Raw genomic sequence first — 19,751 nt, 5'->3', positions numbered from 1 at the left:
GAATGGGAGAATACAGGATTATACATATGAAACAACTGCTATCTGTTGGGAGATTTGCATGAGTAGCACATATTCTCCACTGATATCTTTCCCTGGAGATTATTTCATTATACTGAGCTTCTGCAAATCCATCTGAAGAACTAATTTGTGATTGTGCTCCAAGTGAACTTACCTTCACTGTTTCATTCCAACAAGGCTGCTTCACCTGGTAGTAAATAACTGACTTGTACTCTGTGATGCCGTCATAACCTGCTCCTGGAAATATTGCTTTCTGTAAGTGATCGAAGGAAGAAAAGGAATGAGTTTAAATGATGAGAACAAGATCAGTTTGCTCTCTGGTGTGTTGGTAAGATTTATAGCAAAATGGCTAAAACGTGCCAAGAGCCAATTACACAAAGCTACAAAAAAATAGAAAAAACGTCTAGATAATTATTTTTTGCTCTGTGCAACAGTGAATGTTACCTCCATTGGATTGCCTTCATCATCATGGACACTCAGTATAACCTCTACATTTTTTGGGGTCTTCTTTTTACCACGGTCAAACTCTCCCTGCAGCAAGGTTACGTAAATATCATTTCTCACGTTTCCTGGACAAAAGACACATCAGATGATAAGGCGGATGTGCTGAGAATTTATGTACCCTGCTCACGGCTTTGTATGCAATTAAAGTGAACATGACCGTGATGTACTGTATGTAGAACAGTGATCAGCAACAAAGCCTTAAAGTCACCAGGGAGGATGATTTCTGGAAAGCCCATTTTCCTGACGATAGCGGTGCTGCGGTCCACAAAGTGGGGGTAGTCCTTCCTGACCTGGGCAAGATCCCCAGGGAGAAGCTTCAGGGTCACAAACAGCCCTGCCAGCAAACATGCAAAGAAATTCAATGAGGCATACACACAAAGAATAAACCCAGTGGACGCCTCGCACATCATTTATTCCACTCAAAACAAAAAGGTCAATTTGGTATGACCCTCTAAAATCACACGGGACGCACACTGTCTGCGAGCACTTCATTTTACCCTGGCCTTTGTGATTGACCTCCCGTGTGGCGATGACTTTGTTGAAGACAGCAGTGAGCGGCTCATTCTCTCCAATAACTCGGGACGGGATGAGTGGAGACATGATGAGCTGCCTCTGACGGATGTAGGTTTCCATAGCGATCCTGAGAGAGAGGGACGAGAATAAGAAAGAGGCTGAGAAAGAGAAAAATCAGCTGCCAACATCTCTGACAGGTGACAAACAAATGGACAGTGGAGTTTCAAAAGCAGCAGGAAAGTCTTTATGGAGCTCTTGGCAAGGTGCTCCATTATTCCACTCCACACGCCCCCTACCTGAAGTCACTGCCATGAAGCAATGTAACTGAGACTTCTAGCACTGAACTGGGATTTCTAAAGACCGGGCCATTTGTGTGAGCATTTCAGCAGGAAAAAAACTCATCAAAGGGCGATGTCACTAACAGAAAATATCAGTGTTGTGCAGTTGAAACATCTATTTATTCATGATCTTTTTTTTTATTCATTTGTATAATTACCCAGTTCGTGATTATTACTGTAAAACATTCCCACAGTGTTAATTAAATATGACTGCACTTGGCAAGACTAGAAAGCTTAACAAGTTGTTTCTTTTCAGTTAGTAGATTTTTTTTGTTTGAACAGAGCACTGGAATTTCCTCAAAAAGCTGCATATTCAGGAAACAGTTATCTATTCATACTTAAAAGGTGTTATAGGCATCTCTAACTCAACACGTCTTCTGTCAAATTCACTAATAACACCTATGAATGAAAAAACATGGTGTTTGTACACAGTAGAGAAGGGCCTCAAACTGGTTTAATTCATAGAAACTAGCAGAAACAACATTTGTCATTTTTAGAGGTTATGTAAAAATTTAAATGTGACACTGTCAGGACAAGTAAATTCAACTTATTTTGTAATAAGCGCCATGACAACGCGATGAAGATAATACTATAGTTGTTACTAACAGACTAACAGTGTCTGATGTGCAATGAGCAGTTTACTGATGAGCATGAAGACTATACTTCTATAGAGGATAATGGTTGAGAAACAGTGCATCCGTTCATGTGTTTTTTGAGGTGGCAGACTCGGGGAACGTTCACACTACCAGCCCAAGCACTCAATTCTGATTTACTGCTCAGATCCATTTTTTTTGTTTGTTTGTTTGTTTGTTTGGCACTTTACATAATTTTTTATGACGTAGTAAATATCAGTGAAGTTAGAAATGTTCAGAATGTTCGGATCATTTCCTCAAGCAAAAGTTACGCATTTAAAACCTTCATAGCTAAGGTATCTAAGGCTACCTTCAGACTACAGGCAAATGTGGCGCAAATCAGATTTTTTGGCCATATGTGACCTGTATCTGATCTGTTAAAGACAGTCTGAACAGCACAAATCCGATTTCTTCAAATCTGACCCAGGCCACTGTCATATGTGGTCCTAAATCTCATACACATCTGATATTTTGCAATGCGACATCAGTCTGAATGGCCAGGTTGCATTTATCCAACCTTTACATCATTGAAGTGCTACAAACGTCACAATTCTGCGTCCCAGGGGGAGAAGTGGCAGGAAAAACATACTTACTTCCATAAACACACTGCGTGGCTGCATGGTCATTAGCTGGTCGTTAGGACCTCTTTTGCGCATGTGGATCACTTCAGGGTCGCATTCAGTTCATACTCAAAACGGACAGAAGTCGCATTTAATGTGTAATATGAATGAGCACACAAAAAAATTGGGTTTCACCAAAAAATCTGAATTGTGCATTAAGACCTGCTGTCTGAACACAGCCTTAGTATTATGAACCCTTTAAGCACCAAAGCTGCAATATTGTGACAAGTAACATAACTGGATGAAACAGACAGGTTTTTGACATCTTGATATCAAAATTATATATGAAACAAAAATAAAAACTCTAGCACCTAAAGGGTTAACATTCATTGTGCAGTAAAATTATTATATATATTTTTGGATTCATTTTAGTGCTATATTCATGTGTGTGTTTTACATTTTACTGCCATAGATGTTTAAAAATGCTCATTTGCTCTGCTTTACAGTGTCTGACTGATTCCCTCTAATGCAGAGCTGTATGGATCTGAATCTGAAGTGTTGTAAAACTTGCTTGAATTCTGATCTGAATGTTCAGACTGAGGTCAGATCTGTATCTGATGCAAGGCCACATATGGAAGTATCCCAGATCAGAATTAAAAAGATCAGATTCCATGTGATTTGTGCTGTTCACACTGTTATGAAAAGAAAAAATGTGGTTGACATATGGGCATAAAAATCTGATTTTTAAGACATACGATTTGAAAGTCATTCCCTACGGTTAGTTTCCCATCAATATTATTTATTTCCTCCATAAGTTTAGTTTTGGAGAAAAGTGAAGAATTCAAGCTGTCACATGATTTTCATTCAACCTCAGATCAACACATAAAACAGTGAGATATTGTACACCTAAATACTTTTCCATGTCTGTAACTCACCCAGATATAGTCCTGGCATTAGAACTACAGATGAAAGATCACAGTTATGCAAAATACTGCAGATCACCAGAGGCTGCAAGGAATTTTAAGGTAAAATCTGTGAGAAAAAAAGCCTTTTTTTCATTACTGACAAGCTGAAGTGCGACATTATGGTCGAGGTCACTGCTGTCATGGTAACTGTTAGCTTGGCCTCAAAAAACACATGATCCCAACAGAGCCTCATATCAACAGGAACTGCTGACTCCGTCTTTAAGAAACTGTACCAACAAACTATTCAAACAAAATGTGTGCCTTTAAAATAAAACTGCATTTAATATTTTTTAGCTAAATATGTGTATCTTGTATTTTAGTGAAATGTGACAAACTGAGAAGAAACGAACAGAGGTTAAGTCTTGGTTAAAAAAAAAAAAAGAGCTCAGATGTCAAAACTAAGTCAAGTTATTTGGGGTCGTTTCTATCTAGGATGCGAGTGAATCTATTATCATCCACCCACTGTGCAGGTGCTATGAAAACATGGCACTGAAGCCTGTCTTTGAGCAGAGGTAACACTATCAGACTAAGAGTTACAAAAGTTTTCTATTTGTCCTTGAAATGCAACACTGGAAAGCAGAATTACACCTCTGGAAAAAAGATGTGTTAGCACACAACACGTAATTCATGTCCTGTTTCAAGTGTTGTCTATTATTTGTACTCAATAGCACCAGTTATAAAATACAAGTGAGCCTGTTAACAGTATGAGATGTGTGACAACATCAAAAGACTCACTGCTGAAAAGGGATGAAATGCTGTTTGTCCTCATCATCTGTTTTGCCATGGGCGATATCTGTTATGTCCATCACTGCAAAAAGAGAGATATGTGAGCATCAGGGCAGCACAACAGTCAGTTATGAAGAATAATCTAATTTCACAGATGCATTTCAGTTGTCTAGCTACTGGAAAAGCAAATAGGAATCACTTTGTTTTAAAGATTTATAATTTTATTTTATTTAGTCCCTATAGCGTTGGAAAGTTTTTTTTTTATTTGAAGCATGATGTGAACCAGGTGTTGGATGGGACTCACCTGTTGCTTGGCATAACAGAGAGCCACAAGAGTGAGACAGATTGAGTGGGTTTTTCATCTCTAGTTTGCAAATGGGTGAGTTCCACCCAGCTCTTTTCCTAAAGTGTTTTTCCTGGCTAAGAATGATGTGACTTCAGAATGAAACGTTCTTTCTAACTCTGGTTTCAGTCCATTTGCTGGAACACTAGAGGAAACCATTTCTCATCAAATCCACTAATCATCTGGCCAAAAAACAAAAAGACGGTTACTAAACCAATTTCCACCCACTCCTTTGCCAAGGCAATGTGCAGGCATTTTCTAGGTCAAGAAGCAGGTGTTCCCATTTCATTCAGCACATGGATCTTTCATTTTTACACCTCAACAGAACTATTCATGCAACTACTGCCACAGAAAGGAACAGCCGTCTTTCACTGGACTGGCACTGAAGTGTTTAAACAAATATTAGCTCACCCGCCACACCAAATGGTCGTCTCAGTCCACCCGTGTGCTTCTTGCCCTCTTTGAGCTCCATGCTTCCCACTCTAATGATCTGACACACTAGAAAGAGTCGCTGCCTCATCAAGTCACTGCTGCTCAGGTCCTGGACGCAAAGGACAACCACAAAGATGATTTATTATGGCACATTAAGGGCGATAAGGTGCAATACACATTATAGGAAGTGGACTGTACGAATAATTAGCCTGTCATTATGTGCTGGAGCTGCAGGGCAAGATGAAAAGCACCTTTCCCATATTAATATGTGTTTATATTTCTGAATTCTCCTGTGAGTTGAAGAATCCTGAACCTGTGTGTTTTGGAGTCAAGGATAGCAACAACATTTTAACGAATCAGGCTTTACAACATTTCAAACCACCGATTCCAAGCAGCCTGCATGTGGTGGAACACAAGGGCTTGTTTGTAGGGAACTACTGACTGTTTCATTAACATAAAAAAGGAGGAAACATAATTGGTGCAAACGTATTAAACTTTTCAAAGATGTGCCATCCAGGAGCAAATTGTCTTCTTTGTTACAGATTTCAGGCAGCTGTGGATTGTTTAAATCCAAAGCAGGGGGAATACAGTCAGTGTGCTGGGATTCAGTTACCGTGAAGAGTGCTGGCAGGTTGTTGAGTTTTTCAATTTCTTTAGGCATCCCCATACTGTCCCAACGCACCAGGAAGTTCTCACTGCATGAATTTAAATGGGACTCACAGTTAGATATCACAAAATTGGAGGCACAAGGAAAATACAAAAAAACAAGAAATAGTGAATGTTGAAAGCAGTCTTTCATTCATGTCATGTTCATTCATCAAACTTTAAATAACAAAGTCTTTTCACAGAACCATTTTTGACTTATTTTTGGTTAAACAAACCAAAAATTGAGTGCACTGTTTGGGTAAACAGCACATCTCAACAGGACTGACAAAGTGATGTGGTCATTCCTGTTTGTCTGTCTGACTACGTTTACATGCAATATTCTTAACAAGGCATTTACATGGAAAATTAGAATTAACACTTCTCAAATATTTATGCTTACATATAGCTGTACAGTTCCCAGATAATAAATGTTCTCCACAGCCTCTCACTTTCATTCCTTCAACAACCAGATCAATGTTACAAAATTTGGGCATATGCAAAAATTCTCGTTATATTTCTAATTGGATGTGTCTCTACTTTCTACCACCAAAGCGAGCTTTTCCTTTGAGCATCCATCTCTACTATAAAGGATCTTTGTTTCTACTCGGTTGACTGTAAACAATCGGCTGTGTGTCACAACCTGCAGTATAAACCCCATCTGTACTGTCTGCATGTCCAAAGAATCCTCCTAAAACAGGAATAATATCAGCACATGCCATATGCCGTACTTGGAAAGTGCTGCATTCAGAAAACATACTAATTTGGAATATCCAAACAGAATATGCTGTTTACATGACAGCAGCCAAATTCAGAACATCATCACAATTGGAGTAACACCGGAACATTAGTGTGCATGTAAACAAGCCGTCTGTCTGCAGCAGGATTAGACAAAAACTAGTAGATTTATTTTCATCAAGCTTGATGGAAGGACAGGGCATGGACCAAGCACAAACACACCACATTTTGGGTTGATTAAAGAGGGAGAAGCTGAAATTTCTGGCTTTCTTTCTTTCCGTCTTCCTTTAGGCTAACTAGGGAGAGTGCCATACTTACAGACAAATTGGACGTTTGTTACCTTGGAAATGATCAATTAAACTGACTAGGGGCACAAAGTAGTGAAAAGGAAGAAAATATAGATCATAATTTGTAGTTTCTTTCTGGTTTAATATTTCAAAACAATAAGAGTGTGGTTTGAGCCTTAAAAGGAGGCCTTTGCTCTCTGAATGCTATTCTGGTTTCAGCTGTAATTCTTCCATTATGTTAAAAAGCGGGTTTTGTGAAAGTTCCTTTCACCTTATTAAGGAGCATAATGCAAAAAGTTCAGAGGTCAAAAGGAGCAGCAGAGAAGCCCAATGACAGTGAAAGGTTTACACACTCTACACTTTCTCCAATAATATGGTGGGAAAAAAAGTTTGCAATTCATTTCAGTTTTTCAAGGTTTTAATCACTTTAATGATTCATGCTGACACCATTTTTGCCAAGCTCAGAATAAAGACATTATTTTTCTACTTCAGCAAGCAGAAGAAGCAGCAGCACCTTAATAACGCCTGAAACGAGTAGCCTTGCGGCTTTAACAGTTAATTTAAAACACTAATGCTGTTCCATCAGAGCTACGCAGAATAAAGTGACAATAATGCACAGCCCAGCGATAATTATTACTCTACAAGGTCACAGTATCATAATTCCTCAGCTGAGAACAAACTAGTGGTAAAAATATTTCAATTCATTGGAATTCTATTCTATTAAACTCATTCCTAATTCAAATAGTGGTACATTATGATGGAATTAAAACATTTTTGTATTAAATAGTGCACTATTTTTATTTATTTATCCATCAATTTATTCAGAAAAGTTTCATTGAGATATAAAATCTCTTCTTCCAGGGAGCCCTGGTCAAAATAGCAGCAACAAATCATTTCACATACAAACACACTAGGAACAAAAAAGCTATTTGGAAAAGATAGTAAAATAAGAATAAAAGAGAAGCAAAGAAGATACAAATGAGGGGAATTAACCACACCAAAGTGATCCATAATTCACATGATCTACAGATATTATGTAATGCAGCAACAAGATTCTTTCCTAACAGCTTCTAAAATACCTTTGAAGAATTTAAAGGTGGAAGTATTTCAAGTGGCATGATGTTGATCTTGTGTTGGGGCTAGTTGTACAATAGGATAAGAGACTGAAGATGCAAGAAAGACGTAACTTTCCTCCTCTGATTATGAGAAGATTACTGAACAGATTTATACAAAAGATACTGGTGAGTGTGTAGAATTGCATTAGTTGAAAAGCGGAGGACAGTATGATAGACAAAGTCCAGTCTTATTGAGTAAGGATGAAGCTGTATACTTGTAAATCACATCACTATAATCTAGTACAGACACAAAGACTGAACGATTCTACGTCTGCCCTTGAGGAAAACATCTTTGAAGCAATGTAAGAAATCCGTCTTTGGTCTCAGTTTTTTTTTACATTGTCAATATTACTTTAAAGGCTGATACTTGATGTGGATACTGACTTTTTTCTGTTTGCTTGTTTTCTTTGCAATTATTTACTATCCCTGTTGAGCCAAGGAAACAAAGAAATCATTATTATTATTTTTTTTAAAGTTTACTATTTTATAGTCTCTCAACCACTCATCACCATCTTTGAATGAGGACAATTTCTTTTAATATACCTTTAATAAAAACACAACCAATAAACATGGGCCTGTGTCATCTGTGAAATGTCATCTTATTTGCAGATAACCAATGTCAGTCACTAAGGCCGAAATATATGTGCATCACTCGTTTTAAATCAATATTTCATTACCACATATGACTTGTGAGCATCATCAATGTTAATCAATGACCTAAGAAGATCTCTATTGATGTGGAGAAGACATTACTTTTTTGTCGCATAACAAAAAAGCCAAATGTCGGGCATTATTTAGACAGCCCAATGAAGCAAAGCTTACAACAAAGAACAGTGCCACTTTGTGCTAGTTGCTACTAAAACCTCCTCAGTAACCTCAATTTGCTGCATTAATTTAGAAGAAGCTCTAATTTAGAGAAAAGCCCTCAGCACTAACCTGATGAATTCAGACTGGTCAGGGTCATAGAGAGACATGAGCAGCTCAGCATCCTCTCCAATGTTGCATACAAAGTTTTTCAGGTTCATGAGGAGACTATATGTGTGGACTGTGCTGAACAGGGTCTGACGCCTCATTTCCAGGTTTTGTAGACGTGTCTGCAGAAAAATAAGGACTGTAAGCAAATGGCAGTCAATACAGAGAAAAAAAAAATGAGTATCAGATCATCAGAACCTTTTCTTCTTGTATCCTGTCATCGACACTGCGGGATGCGGTCTCGTGGGCACGGAACAGACTGACTGTACTGGTCCGGTCTGGATCCAGTGTGTTTCCTGCTTCATCACGCACCACCAGGTCCAGACCCAGAATCCTGAGAAGCACAGCGGAACAAACAGCTTTAGAGAGTTTATAGAGACAATCTTATGGCCATGACTCAAGCACATAAATTTTTACAATTGTGTTTATGTCAGAAGGCAATTCATTGTGGTACAAAAAGGCAGAAGGGAAGAAGTCATACCGGTTTCCATAATCAATCTTTGCTGTGACTTTCTTTTTGAGCTCTACAAGGTCATCTTTGGGCAGCGTTCCTGACACTATCTGAGATCGATACTCTATGAGACTGTATGCCATCTGCTGAACATTCCTGAACAGGGTGGTCTTGTTCGCCTGTCAGATGAACAGGTATACACATTGCATTATGCATTCTTGAGAGGAATCAAAATATAACAACTTTTTATGAGTCATGAGCAGAGGCGTACAGGAGCGTTTGGCCTAGAAACTGAAAGTGAGATTAAAAAAAGAAAGAAAATGTATACATACCACATAGAGCTTGTGCCATATCTGTGCCCATTCCCTCAGAGTAGCCCCTAGCTCCTGCACAAGGGGTAAATCTGCTGGAATAATTATTTCCTGCTGGCTACCAGCCACAAAAAAGAGAATAAAAAGATATTGGAAATGTGGCTCATCACTCATAGATCATGTCAAATAATTTGCAAAGACTCAAGTGCATTTCTATACATGACAAATAGCTGTGTGTTTTACTTACACAGCCAAGAAGAGCATTACTGAATCTCCACTTATGATAATTACAAGTGCTCTATGTTATTGGCAAATGACAAGGTGGACAGCAAAACCAAACTCAAAGTGGATTATCATCAAGATGATATGTTCACTGATATGTGATCTTACCCTATTCCCTCAACTGTAGCCTCCTTTAAGTGGATATAGGAGGCTGGGAAAATACCCTGAGGAAGTAATGACTTAATATCAGTATAAATACATCACAGCATTGGTTATAGGATAATGAAGTGCTAATGATGCCCATACCTTGTGTGATTTCTTGCGTAGTGTGTATCCCCTATACCAGCCTGAGGAGACAAAGATTAATAACCATATGTGTTAGACAGTAAGGGGGAACTGCTGGATGATAGTACAAGCAGTGAGAAGGACAATGAGCTAGAGTGCAGACTCATTTACATTATTATGCATGGCATACTCCGTGCTGGTTAGTTCAACATCTCATCTAAGTTCCTGTGTCAGCATGCTCAAAGTAGGAAAAAGCAGATGTGTTACGGCTTGTTGTCTGCTCAGGCTCACTCACCTTCCAGTTTCTCAAGTATGTGCACCGTGTCCCCCACCTGTAGGCACAGCTCCTGCTCTCCACTGGGATCATAATTGTAGATTGCTGAAGGACAAAGCAGGGCTGTCTCATTATATGAAACACACACACAACAGTCTGTAAATACTGTTAACACAGAAAGATTTCAGCCGACAGTCTGACGGACGAGTTTTCCTCCTCATGGTCCAGCGGATTAAGAAAAACCCCAAATCCCTTTTCAATCACTCTTTGCACAGAGCAGCAGGGCTGTTTTTTTTTTTTTTTTAAGTTTTGGATCAGGGGCTACAGTTTCTCACTGGGAAACGAAACCAATTCTCCCCCATAGAACTTGAATTAACAAGTATTGAGGATTGTGATCTTTGATTTATTTCTCCTCTTATTGCTCTTTTAACAGCAGAATGTATTTGTGCAACAGGCTTGTGGAGCAGGTCAGAGACAGCAGCCTGTGTTCAGCTCCAGGTTGCTGTCTCTGACCTGCTCCACAGGCAGGCTCAGGAACTCCTTTGTCCCCCTGGCCATCAGAGTGTACAACTCGTCACTGAGTGATCGGGGGGTCTCGGTCTCAGTCATGATCACTTTAGGACTGATCCAATGTGACTGTAGACTGTTCATGCACCTTATGTAGTTTTAGTACAATGGTTTTACATGGCTACTAACTTGCCTGTTCCTGTTTTTGTTTTGTCTGTTTTTTGTCTTCTTCTGTTGTATGTAAAGTTGCTGAATATCTGAATTTCCTTCTGCATTAATAAAGTCTCTATCTATCTATCTATCTATCTATCTATCTATCTATCTATCTATCTATCTATCTATCTATCTATCCATCTATCTATCTGACTCAAACCTCAAAAGCATTTTGATCATTCTTAATTGAAATGGATGCCCTGAGGCTGTGTCTAATGTTCCAGTATGTGGACTGTGGTGGAGCAAGTACATACTGTGTCAGCCGTCGATAGCAAAGTTTACAAAGCGGTTGGCATCACATCCGCTATAAATCTGATATTATCATGTCACTGTGACCTTTAAACATTTGTGACACATAACACATTTTCGTATCTGCTGAGCAACTCACCTGAGAGCCCAGCCCTTCCCTTCATTCATACTCACTTTATTAACCTAACATATTTCCTGCAGGCAACTCCTATCTTTTCTTTTTAACTGGCTAACCAGGACACATGTGGGAGGGATCACACATGAATACCTTGTGCACCCAGAAAGACACACAACACCAAACAGGTATTGCAAAATACAAACTTTAGCAAACACTACTGTAGCAAAGGTCTTTGTCATGACTTGAGGGAGCTGCAATTGCACGCAGCCAGTCATTCTCATACAAAGATAGAGGAACTATGAGCAGAGTTCTGCCCTGACTTGCATGGTGATAATGCTTGTTGCTGGAGGCTAGATTTCACAGCACGCTTCAACTGGCTCAGCTTATCACACCTCAGACTGAATACCAAAACTTGACAAAACACTGAATGTGACTACCCTTCGCGCTCCATGACTTACTCTCCACTGATAGATTTTTCTGGCTTTCCATAACACACATTTGCACAGGCAGACATGTCCATGACAATCAGTTTGTAGCCTGTGACTGTGTGTATCCAGCCCATGAGATGATAAAATACATGATGTGTGGCTTTGACATCAACTGCACAGGTTCATATTAATGACACCTTACTCAAAGATCTAAAAAAAAAAACTGAAAACATTTACTCATAACACTGTAGTGGTATGTGTTTGTTTTAATTTAAAAAATGTTCCTGGCTGACCCACAGAGTATTTGTTTTCAGCAGGAAATGATTTGTGAAGTCCAAACAATACCAAATGAAAGTGTGGTGAAAAAGTGACATCTGCCTCTGGTCATGCCGAGAGTGACAATGGTCCATTCACTAACTTGACACAGTGTCTGTGCCTGGCAACAACATGGCAATATGCCAATAACTGGAACTCAGCTGAGCATGTTGTGATGCCACACTGTCTCAACTAAAGGCAACAGCCTGAGCCTTGGCAGCTGAGAAACTCCAAGATATGCTCGTTTCCTTTTACACATACACTCCTGATCAAAATTTTAAGACCAGTTGAAAACTTGCAAGAATTTACATTTTGCACTGTTGGATCTTAAAAAGGTTCTAAGTAGAGTTTCAAAATCCAAAAAGAAGAAATAGGGATGAGACCAAAAAAAAAAACTGAGTGAGCAATTTATTGAAAACAACAATTAAACTGAAATAGGCTGTTCATCAGCCGATCAAAAGTTTAAGACCACAGCTTTTAAAAGCTAAAATCTGTGCAAAAATGTGGATTCAATGTCATTTTCTGTCATGTATTCACACTATCATAACCTCCTGATGGCAAAGGCAAAAAAGCATTCTCTCATTGAATGTGGTCCGATTGTTGAGCTGCATAAGCAAGGCCTCTGGCAAGGCGCCATCGCTGCTGAGGTTGGACGCAGTAAGACAAACATTTTGTATCCACTGTCTGGAACTGATGTCCATTTTCATTAACTTCCTTTGCCATCCATCCCCAAATGTTCTCAGTTGGATTCAGATCAGGGGAACATGCAGGATGGTCCAAAAAAGTGACGCTATTCCTGTTCTCAGTCCTTTGTCAGGTAGGCATTGTGAACTGCAGCGTTGTCCTGTTTTTAAACCCAGTCATTACCACACAGACGAAGGCCCTCTGTCATAAGGGATGCCCCCTGCAACATCTCCACATAGCCAGCCACCGTTTGATGCTCCTGCACAACCTGAAACTCCATTGTTCCACTGAAGGAAAAAGTATCCCAGATCACGGTGGCTACGCCCCCTCCACTGTACAAAGAAAAAATCACCAGTGGGATCTCCTTGTCATGCTAGTAATCCTGGAAGCCATCAGGAAGGTCACATTTGTTCTCATCAGAGAATCAAACTTTCTTCCACTTTTCAATGCCTCATGTATGGTGCTCTCTTACAAAGTCCAAATGCGCAATTTTGTGTCTGCGTTGAGGAACACGGGGCCTTTAATGACATTTTTTGTTCTTACAGCCCTTCTCTGGCAGATGCCGTCTGATGGTAGTGGGCTGCAATCAGCACCAGTAAAGGCCTTAATTTAGGATGAGGATCGTCCCGTATCTTGATGGACAGCCAATAGGATCCTCCGGCTCAGCGCCGGTGAAATTTTTTTGGGTCCACCTCTTGACTTTTTTGTTCCATAACCCTCAGGATCTTTTCAGAAATTCAAAATGTTTGTCTTAATGCGTCCAACCTTAGCAGCAATGGCACGTTGCCAGAGGCCTTGCTTATGCAGCTCAACAATCCGACCACATTCAAAGCGAGAAAGCTTTTTTTTGCCTTTGCCATCAGGAGGTCATGACAGTGTAAATACCTGGCAGAAAATGACAGTGAATCCACATTTTTGCACAGATTTTGGCTTTTAAAGGCTGTGGTCTTAAATTTCTGATCGGCTGATGAACGGCCTATTTCAGTTTAATTATTGTTTTCAATAAATTGCTTACTCAGTGTTTTTTGTCTAATTCTCATTTCTTCTTTTTGCATTTTGAAACTCTATTTAGAATCTTCTTAAGATCCAACAGTGCAAAATGTGAATTCATGCAATTTTTCAACTGGTCTTAAAATTTTGATCAGGTGTGTATATATATACACAGCCCCCTACTGAGCCTGTATCCTGTAGTAAATTCCACTAAACCTTCTTATTTGGGCAGGTTCAAGTTAACGTGCACAGTAATTTCATATCAGTCAGCCCAATTCAGCCTAAATTGTTTATCATAGAAGTGGATTAGCTAACAATTAAAGAACTCCAAGGCTGAACAGTTTGAGAAGCTGGCACCTCTTCTGGGGTTAAGCAATTCTATGGCAATCTATTGTTCTCTCAATTAAGAGAGTGTGAAACTACTACATGAACAATTAATCCAAATTATTGCTGAGACAAAAAAAAGACTGTAAAAACATGGAAAATAGAACATATAGTAGTCTAGCAACAAATCCTGGAAAGAGAAAATTGCACAGAGACCCACTGAATACTTTCTCAGTCTCAATTAGTAAAGTTTAAATTGAAGAAATTATATGATCAAACTAATGCATGTAACATGCTACCTTGAACATATAGGTCCAATAGGTAACATATTATTATATTAGCATACTGCATCTCTCAACTAACAATAGATAGATGTAATTTTGAGCTGTCCTTGATAAAACATGACAAATCTAGCAATATCTTTTAAAGAAAAAATGAAATACAAAAAATAGTGATCATGTGTTGCAGTGTGAGACCAAACTGTCCAAGAGCATGGGAAAATAAAAGACCAACTCACAGTTAATAAGTATTCAGTTAAAAAAAAATGCATTAATCAATGCAAGGCATACGTTTTGTGTGACTAAAACTACTAAGCTTTCTTTACAAAACTATCATCACAAATTGCCCTGTTTTCCTGAGTCATGGCTGTGTACACTTCCTCCTCCTCCTCAACTTTGGACTATTTCCATACACATAAATACCACTTCTGTGACAGTGCAGTCATTAACTGAGTTTCATTGTTTATGACTGTAGCAACACTGATAGATGATGCACACGGATGTTTTATTGTGCTTTGACATTACACTGTGTCAGTGCCTGAGATTCAGTGGGTGTTGTCATTGCACAGTCTGAGTAGCATCTCTTACCCAAGTTTGTTAGATTTGTGTCGCACAATGTGACTGAAACTTACCAGACTGCAGAAATGATACAGTCTGTAGAAGCCTTTACATATTATTAAAATCATATTTCACTATTGAGTTGGAGCATTTTGATTTATTTCATTAAAAAATCCCTGTAAGAGTATTTTGTTTAAACTGATTAAATGTGGATTTTGTTTTGCCAGGTTAACACACGGTGAATAATGCACTGAAATGTTATGGACAAGAAGAACCAATCAACTCACTATGAAAACAATAAATACAAAATGTATAAAAATATAGCAAAAAGTATAAGCGTTTAGAGAAATTTGACTATATACATGTACAGGATCCAGAGCTAAAAATAAGAAGGTAATCATTAACAAGACCAGCTGTGCAGATACAATGACTAGTAATAATATTAATCCTGCACAAACAAAGTCACATTACAGAGGACTGGGGTGGTAGCACAGATGATAAAGTTACAACACAGACAATAAAGTGGTACAGCGCAAGGACGCAAATGCACACAGCAGACGTGTGTGTATCAGACATGAAATTTAGAGCAGTGTGTTGAAGTCAGGCTGGTGGTAAGGCTGTTTAGAGATATAACTGAACTAAAAATCATAATTTCAAGTCCTACTAATAAAGGACATATACAGTATTTCTAACTAAAGTCATTGAGTCAAAGCAAGTCAATTAATGTTTGTTTTTGAGCCAGAATTCCTTAGCCAGACAGTCTAAAAGCATAAAGGCCTCAGTGGAAAAGCCTTTTACCTTCCATCCTCTGTCTAGACAGCTAGAAACGATCCACAGCTCTTAAACCATGCTTCAGCTAATAAGTCCTTATAGGTTATCCATAAATCACGAGGTTAATTCTGAAGTTCAAAGCTAATAGAACATAAAAGATAAAATGAGACTAGCATGGACTCATTTTTTTTTCTGGTTAAAATTCTGCAGCAACATTTAACAGAAAGAAAGTTACATTTGTGTTATCTAATGGAAAACCCACAAATCGATGTCTCCAGACTGCTAATGAATTAAATGAGGGGTTCTGAAATGAGGTCTGAATCAAACATCATGACTGACCACCCATCAGTTCGATCAAACTGAGACAAGGTCAGCTCTCAATCTCTACATCACATCAGGTTTGACATTGTGAGATAAACAAAGCAGTCACCACTGAGATGCATTAAGAGTGAAATTCTCAACATCTTCAGATTTATTTTGCTCATAAGACACCCACACAGTATGTAACACCTGCAGCACAAACCGCTTTCAGCTGCCCATCTTTTTAAGGGAACATGTAGGGTACTTACTGTATAATACCACCAAATGTGACAGACCTCTTGAAAACCTTTTCACATGAACATGGTTAAATGCAGACATTAAGCTATTCTTCATGATTTAAATGGCTTTAATGGCAATTCCACAAGGAAAATTCAAGGTAATTATAGAAGCCAGTAGTGCAAAAAATTCAAGACATTATATTACTTGTAATTATACAGTATGTACTGTCACATCAAAAAAAAGGAAAAGATGTTCTCCAATTATTCACATGTAGTAATTATGACATTCACTGCCTTTTTAGACCATCTCTGTCAATACTAAGAAAAATACCGCACTGCTGGTGACTAAGTACAAGAAAGAATGTTAAGAATGAATAACACAGGGACAGATCGAGACATGACATTAATGAATCTAAGAACGTTCATTGTTCACCTGCTGATTCCAATGCTTCATCTAACATTGCAACGTGGTGCTCGTCTTCTGGATATGAAAATTAGCACGCTATCCTATTATGATGGAGTCACAAATTCACCATTAAAGATTGCGATAAGCTTCATATTATTAAAATTTCCCTGTTAGCCAACATGATATAACTGATATTATCAGATACCTCGCAATCTTTTCTTTCATCCAAAATGTAGTTGCCTGTATTGTAGCACAGCTTGGGTTGGCTAATCGGATTAAAAACATAAGACCTTGTACAGGGTCTGATGGCATTTTAAGGATTAAGCACAGTATAAGTGACTTCTGCCCCGTTTCTGAGGGAAATGCTGACAAAAACGTTACAGTTTATAGAAATCAAGCAGAGAAACAGTTCTGAATGTCACACTGGAACCTAAAAGGATTAACACAATGCATTCCACAACATCAGCTGCTAAAACAAGGTCATAAAACCAAAAGGGGGAGTTACTGCACTGAAGATTCCTCCTTATCCACCTGAAAATGTTCTGTGTTAACCACAAAGGAGTGCAACACATTTTTAAAACATAATATAAAGCCAGTGAGAAGATCCAGGTTAGGCATCAGTAAACAGCCAAAGTCCTGAGCTGTGATTCACACGTTTTCAAGAGAGAATATACTCCACACACAGACATTCTTCACGTGAACCACATCTGCTGCACACCAGGACACACTGTCTGTAAAAGACACTGTGGCCTTAAGCAGCTTTAGCTTTATGGCCAACCTGCACTGGCTATGAAATCATTACAGTAAACCAGAAAGAGATGTCTCATAGAGCCTACAAATGTGCTGATATGCCTTGAGGGTGTGGAGTGGCTACTAGCTGATAGTAATCGCATAGTTTACATGAACTCAGAGGAATTACAGGAGACAACTTTTACAACAGGCAGATGCAATAAAAAAAAAAGGAACTCAGAAATAGTCATAAAAGCCTGGTGATTACTAAATTCTATTAAATCCCTGAGCAGGCATAGCCAAATGCCACTAACAAATTAAGGTCTATGCAAATGATATTCTGTTATCTCCCAGTGCATACAGTATAGTCACAGCAGTGGCTCCCATGTGCAGCCCTGCAGGAGACCTTGAGGACGCTTTCAGGGACCTTCCAGCACAAAAAAAAAAAAAAAAAAAAAAAAAAAAAATAGGATTCACTTAAGTCCACGGTTACTTCAAAAAAGTCAGCTCTGTGAGATTAAGCACAAGAATGATTGGTATGCTCATTGAAGTCTTGGCTTCTTTCCATTTTCCCTCGCCACCTATTAGGGTCAGCTAATTTCTATTACAACCAAATCCAAACTCTCTGGGACAACAAGGAGGGGTAGCTAAAGCTTATTATGAAGCTTACATATGAGGAGGAGGAGGAAGGTTGGAATAAAAATAAAAGTTTGACAAAGCTAAAATGGGCTACAATATTTACCCGCCCTGTGTTAACAACAACAAACGTATAATTTGTATGTTATTTCCAAACTTCAGTAGGTTTTGTTGAAGTTGCTTTAGTTTCTGGGAGTTTTTACTCGATGAACTTCCCAGTGAAAAACGCACGTAACTTATTTTAAAAACTTACCGACTCCGTACTTCTCTTTTTTAGTGGGTATCCACCGGGTCATTGCTGGGATAATGTAGAGGTGTCTGAATAAATAAATAACTATATACACTTGTTAAACGAGGACGGGCGGTGGACTCCTGCTCGTCCCGAAGTCTACAGTTCCGCCATCATGACTTGTAAACGGGGTGGGGAGAGGAGGGCACACACGGCTGGGAGAGAAGAGAAGGGGATAGGCGTCAACCACACCAGTTTCCCAAACTACTCCCCCCTCAACGCCACACTTTTTTTTTTTTTTTTTTTTTTTTTTTCCATCGAGTGTTGTCTCCAGGAAACGGCTCTTTCATGTTAAACGACTATCTATTAAAACCCAAATGAGACAAATGTAAATTCCGGCAAATTGTAGTGACACTGAACTACTCTTCCCCACGCTTCAAGTAGCACTAATGGTGTCTGCACTTAAGTTTTGCAGCTACTGAAACACAATTTGATAATAGAGGAGAATAATTAATTGCTTGTCGAGTTATAAATCACTGGTGCATTATAAATAAATTATTACCAAGTTTTTTTTTTTAATTTTAATTTAAAACGTGATTGATTTGCCAGCCCCTCGGTTGCTGCACAAACTGACTGATTAAAAGGACAAATACTGAATTCTGTGACCTTTTACACTTTATAGGACACTGTGCAGACTGTGCCATTCAAGCAACCAAACTAATGGTTCAGATAGGACAACGAACAGTGGTCAAAACAACTGAGATAGACCTGTTCTCAATGAGGTAATTGGCTTTAATTTAAATGCCAGTATCACAAATAATGTGTAGCAACCACTGTGGAGCAATTTACAGCTGCTGGCTCTGATCTGGTAGCCCACTTAGCCTTTTGTTTGCCCATCATGTGTCTTTTTCCTGCTCCCACTGGTCAGCCAAATGGTGCTGTCAATAACGTAGAGCCACCAGATGCTTTTGTTGTTCCCTTTGACAGGGTGACATTAATTTTTTTTCCCATTCATTGTGATATGACTGCTTCCAAACAGAACGGGTGGGAATTAAGCCACACAACACAGTGTGATTGAAATGCATGATTGAGGGTTTTCACAAAGAAGAAAGCTTTCACACTTTGGACTATTAAGCCTTTTAGTTTTTTGTGACTACTATCAAGAAAACAACAGTGTCTCCAGGTGATTGTATTTTTGTTGATGCTCCCCTTTTCAACACATAATACCTACTGAGCCATGCATGTATAACTGACATGTTGAGTGTGTAGGTCTTATCCAGCAAAAGGTCCAACCACACTGCATGAAGTCGCTCTGATAACCTGTCGACACAGATTATTACGCAGCCATATGTAGAATTTCTTAGGTTATGACTTGAGCTGTTACAGTGAATTTTTGCAACCCACTTTTCAGCAAGCTGTGGGTACTTTTCTGAGTATTTGAATTATTGT

At 38.8% G+C, this 19,751-nt stretch overlaps 1 protein-coding gene across 3 annotated transcripts in view; it reads right to left on the bottom strand.

Annotated features, from left to right (window-relative positions):
- Positions 1-18,500, bottom strand: part of dock5 (dedicator of cytokinesis 5) — a 37,366-nt gene extending 18,866 nt beyond the window's left edge. For all 3 annotated transcript variants that reach the window (XM_030142729.1, XM_030142730.1, XM_030142732.1), the window contains exons 1-15: positions 18,327-18,500; positions 10,350-10,433; positions 10,076-10,116; positions 9,938-9,993; positions 9,569-9,665; positions 9,267-9,415; positions 8,984-9,119; positions 8,750-8,907; positions 5,645-5,726; positions 5,011-5,140; positions 4,266-4,338; positions 1,020-1,162; positions 731-856; positions 463-587; positions 173-271 (exon numbers count right to left, since the gene is read on the bottom strand). In XM_030142729.1, coding sequence (XP_029998589.1) covers positions 173-271; positions 463-587; positions 731-856; positions 1,020-1,162; positions 4,266-4,338; positions 5,011-5,140; positions 5,645-5,726; positions 8,750-8,907; positions 8,984-9,119; positions 9,267-9,415; positions 9,569-9,665; positions 9,938-9,993; positions 10,076-10,116; positions 10,350-10,433; positions 18,327-18,369 — 1,542 coding nt within the window. In that variant the 5' untranslated portion in view covers positions 18,370-18,500. The remainder of the gene's footprint in view (positions 1-172; positions 272-462; positions 588-730; positions 857-1,019; positions 1,163-4,265; positions 4,339-5,010; positions 5,141-5,644; positions 5,727-8,749; positions 8,908-8,983; positions 9,120-9,266; positions 9,416-9,568; positions 9,666-9,937; positions 9,994-10,075; positions 10,117-10,349; positions 10,434-18,326) is intronic.
- Between the last annotated feature and the right edge of the window lie 1,251 nt (positions 18,501-19,751).

The sequence above is a fragment of the Sphaeramia orbicularis genome, chromosome 9 (assembly GCF_902148855.1).
Source record: "Sphaeramia orbicularis chromosome 9, fSphaOr1.1, whole genome shotgun sequence".
NCBI lineage: Eukaryota > Metazoa > Chordata > Actinopteri > Kurtiformes > Apogonidae > Sphaeramia > Sphaeramia orbicularis.
The sequence above is the reverse complement of the archived record's forward strand: the minus strand, read 5'-3'. Positions and strand labels throughout refer to the sequence as shown.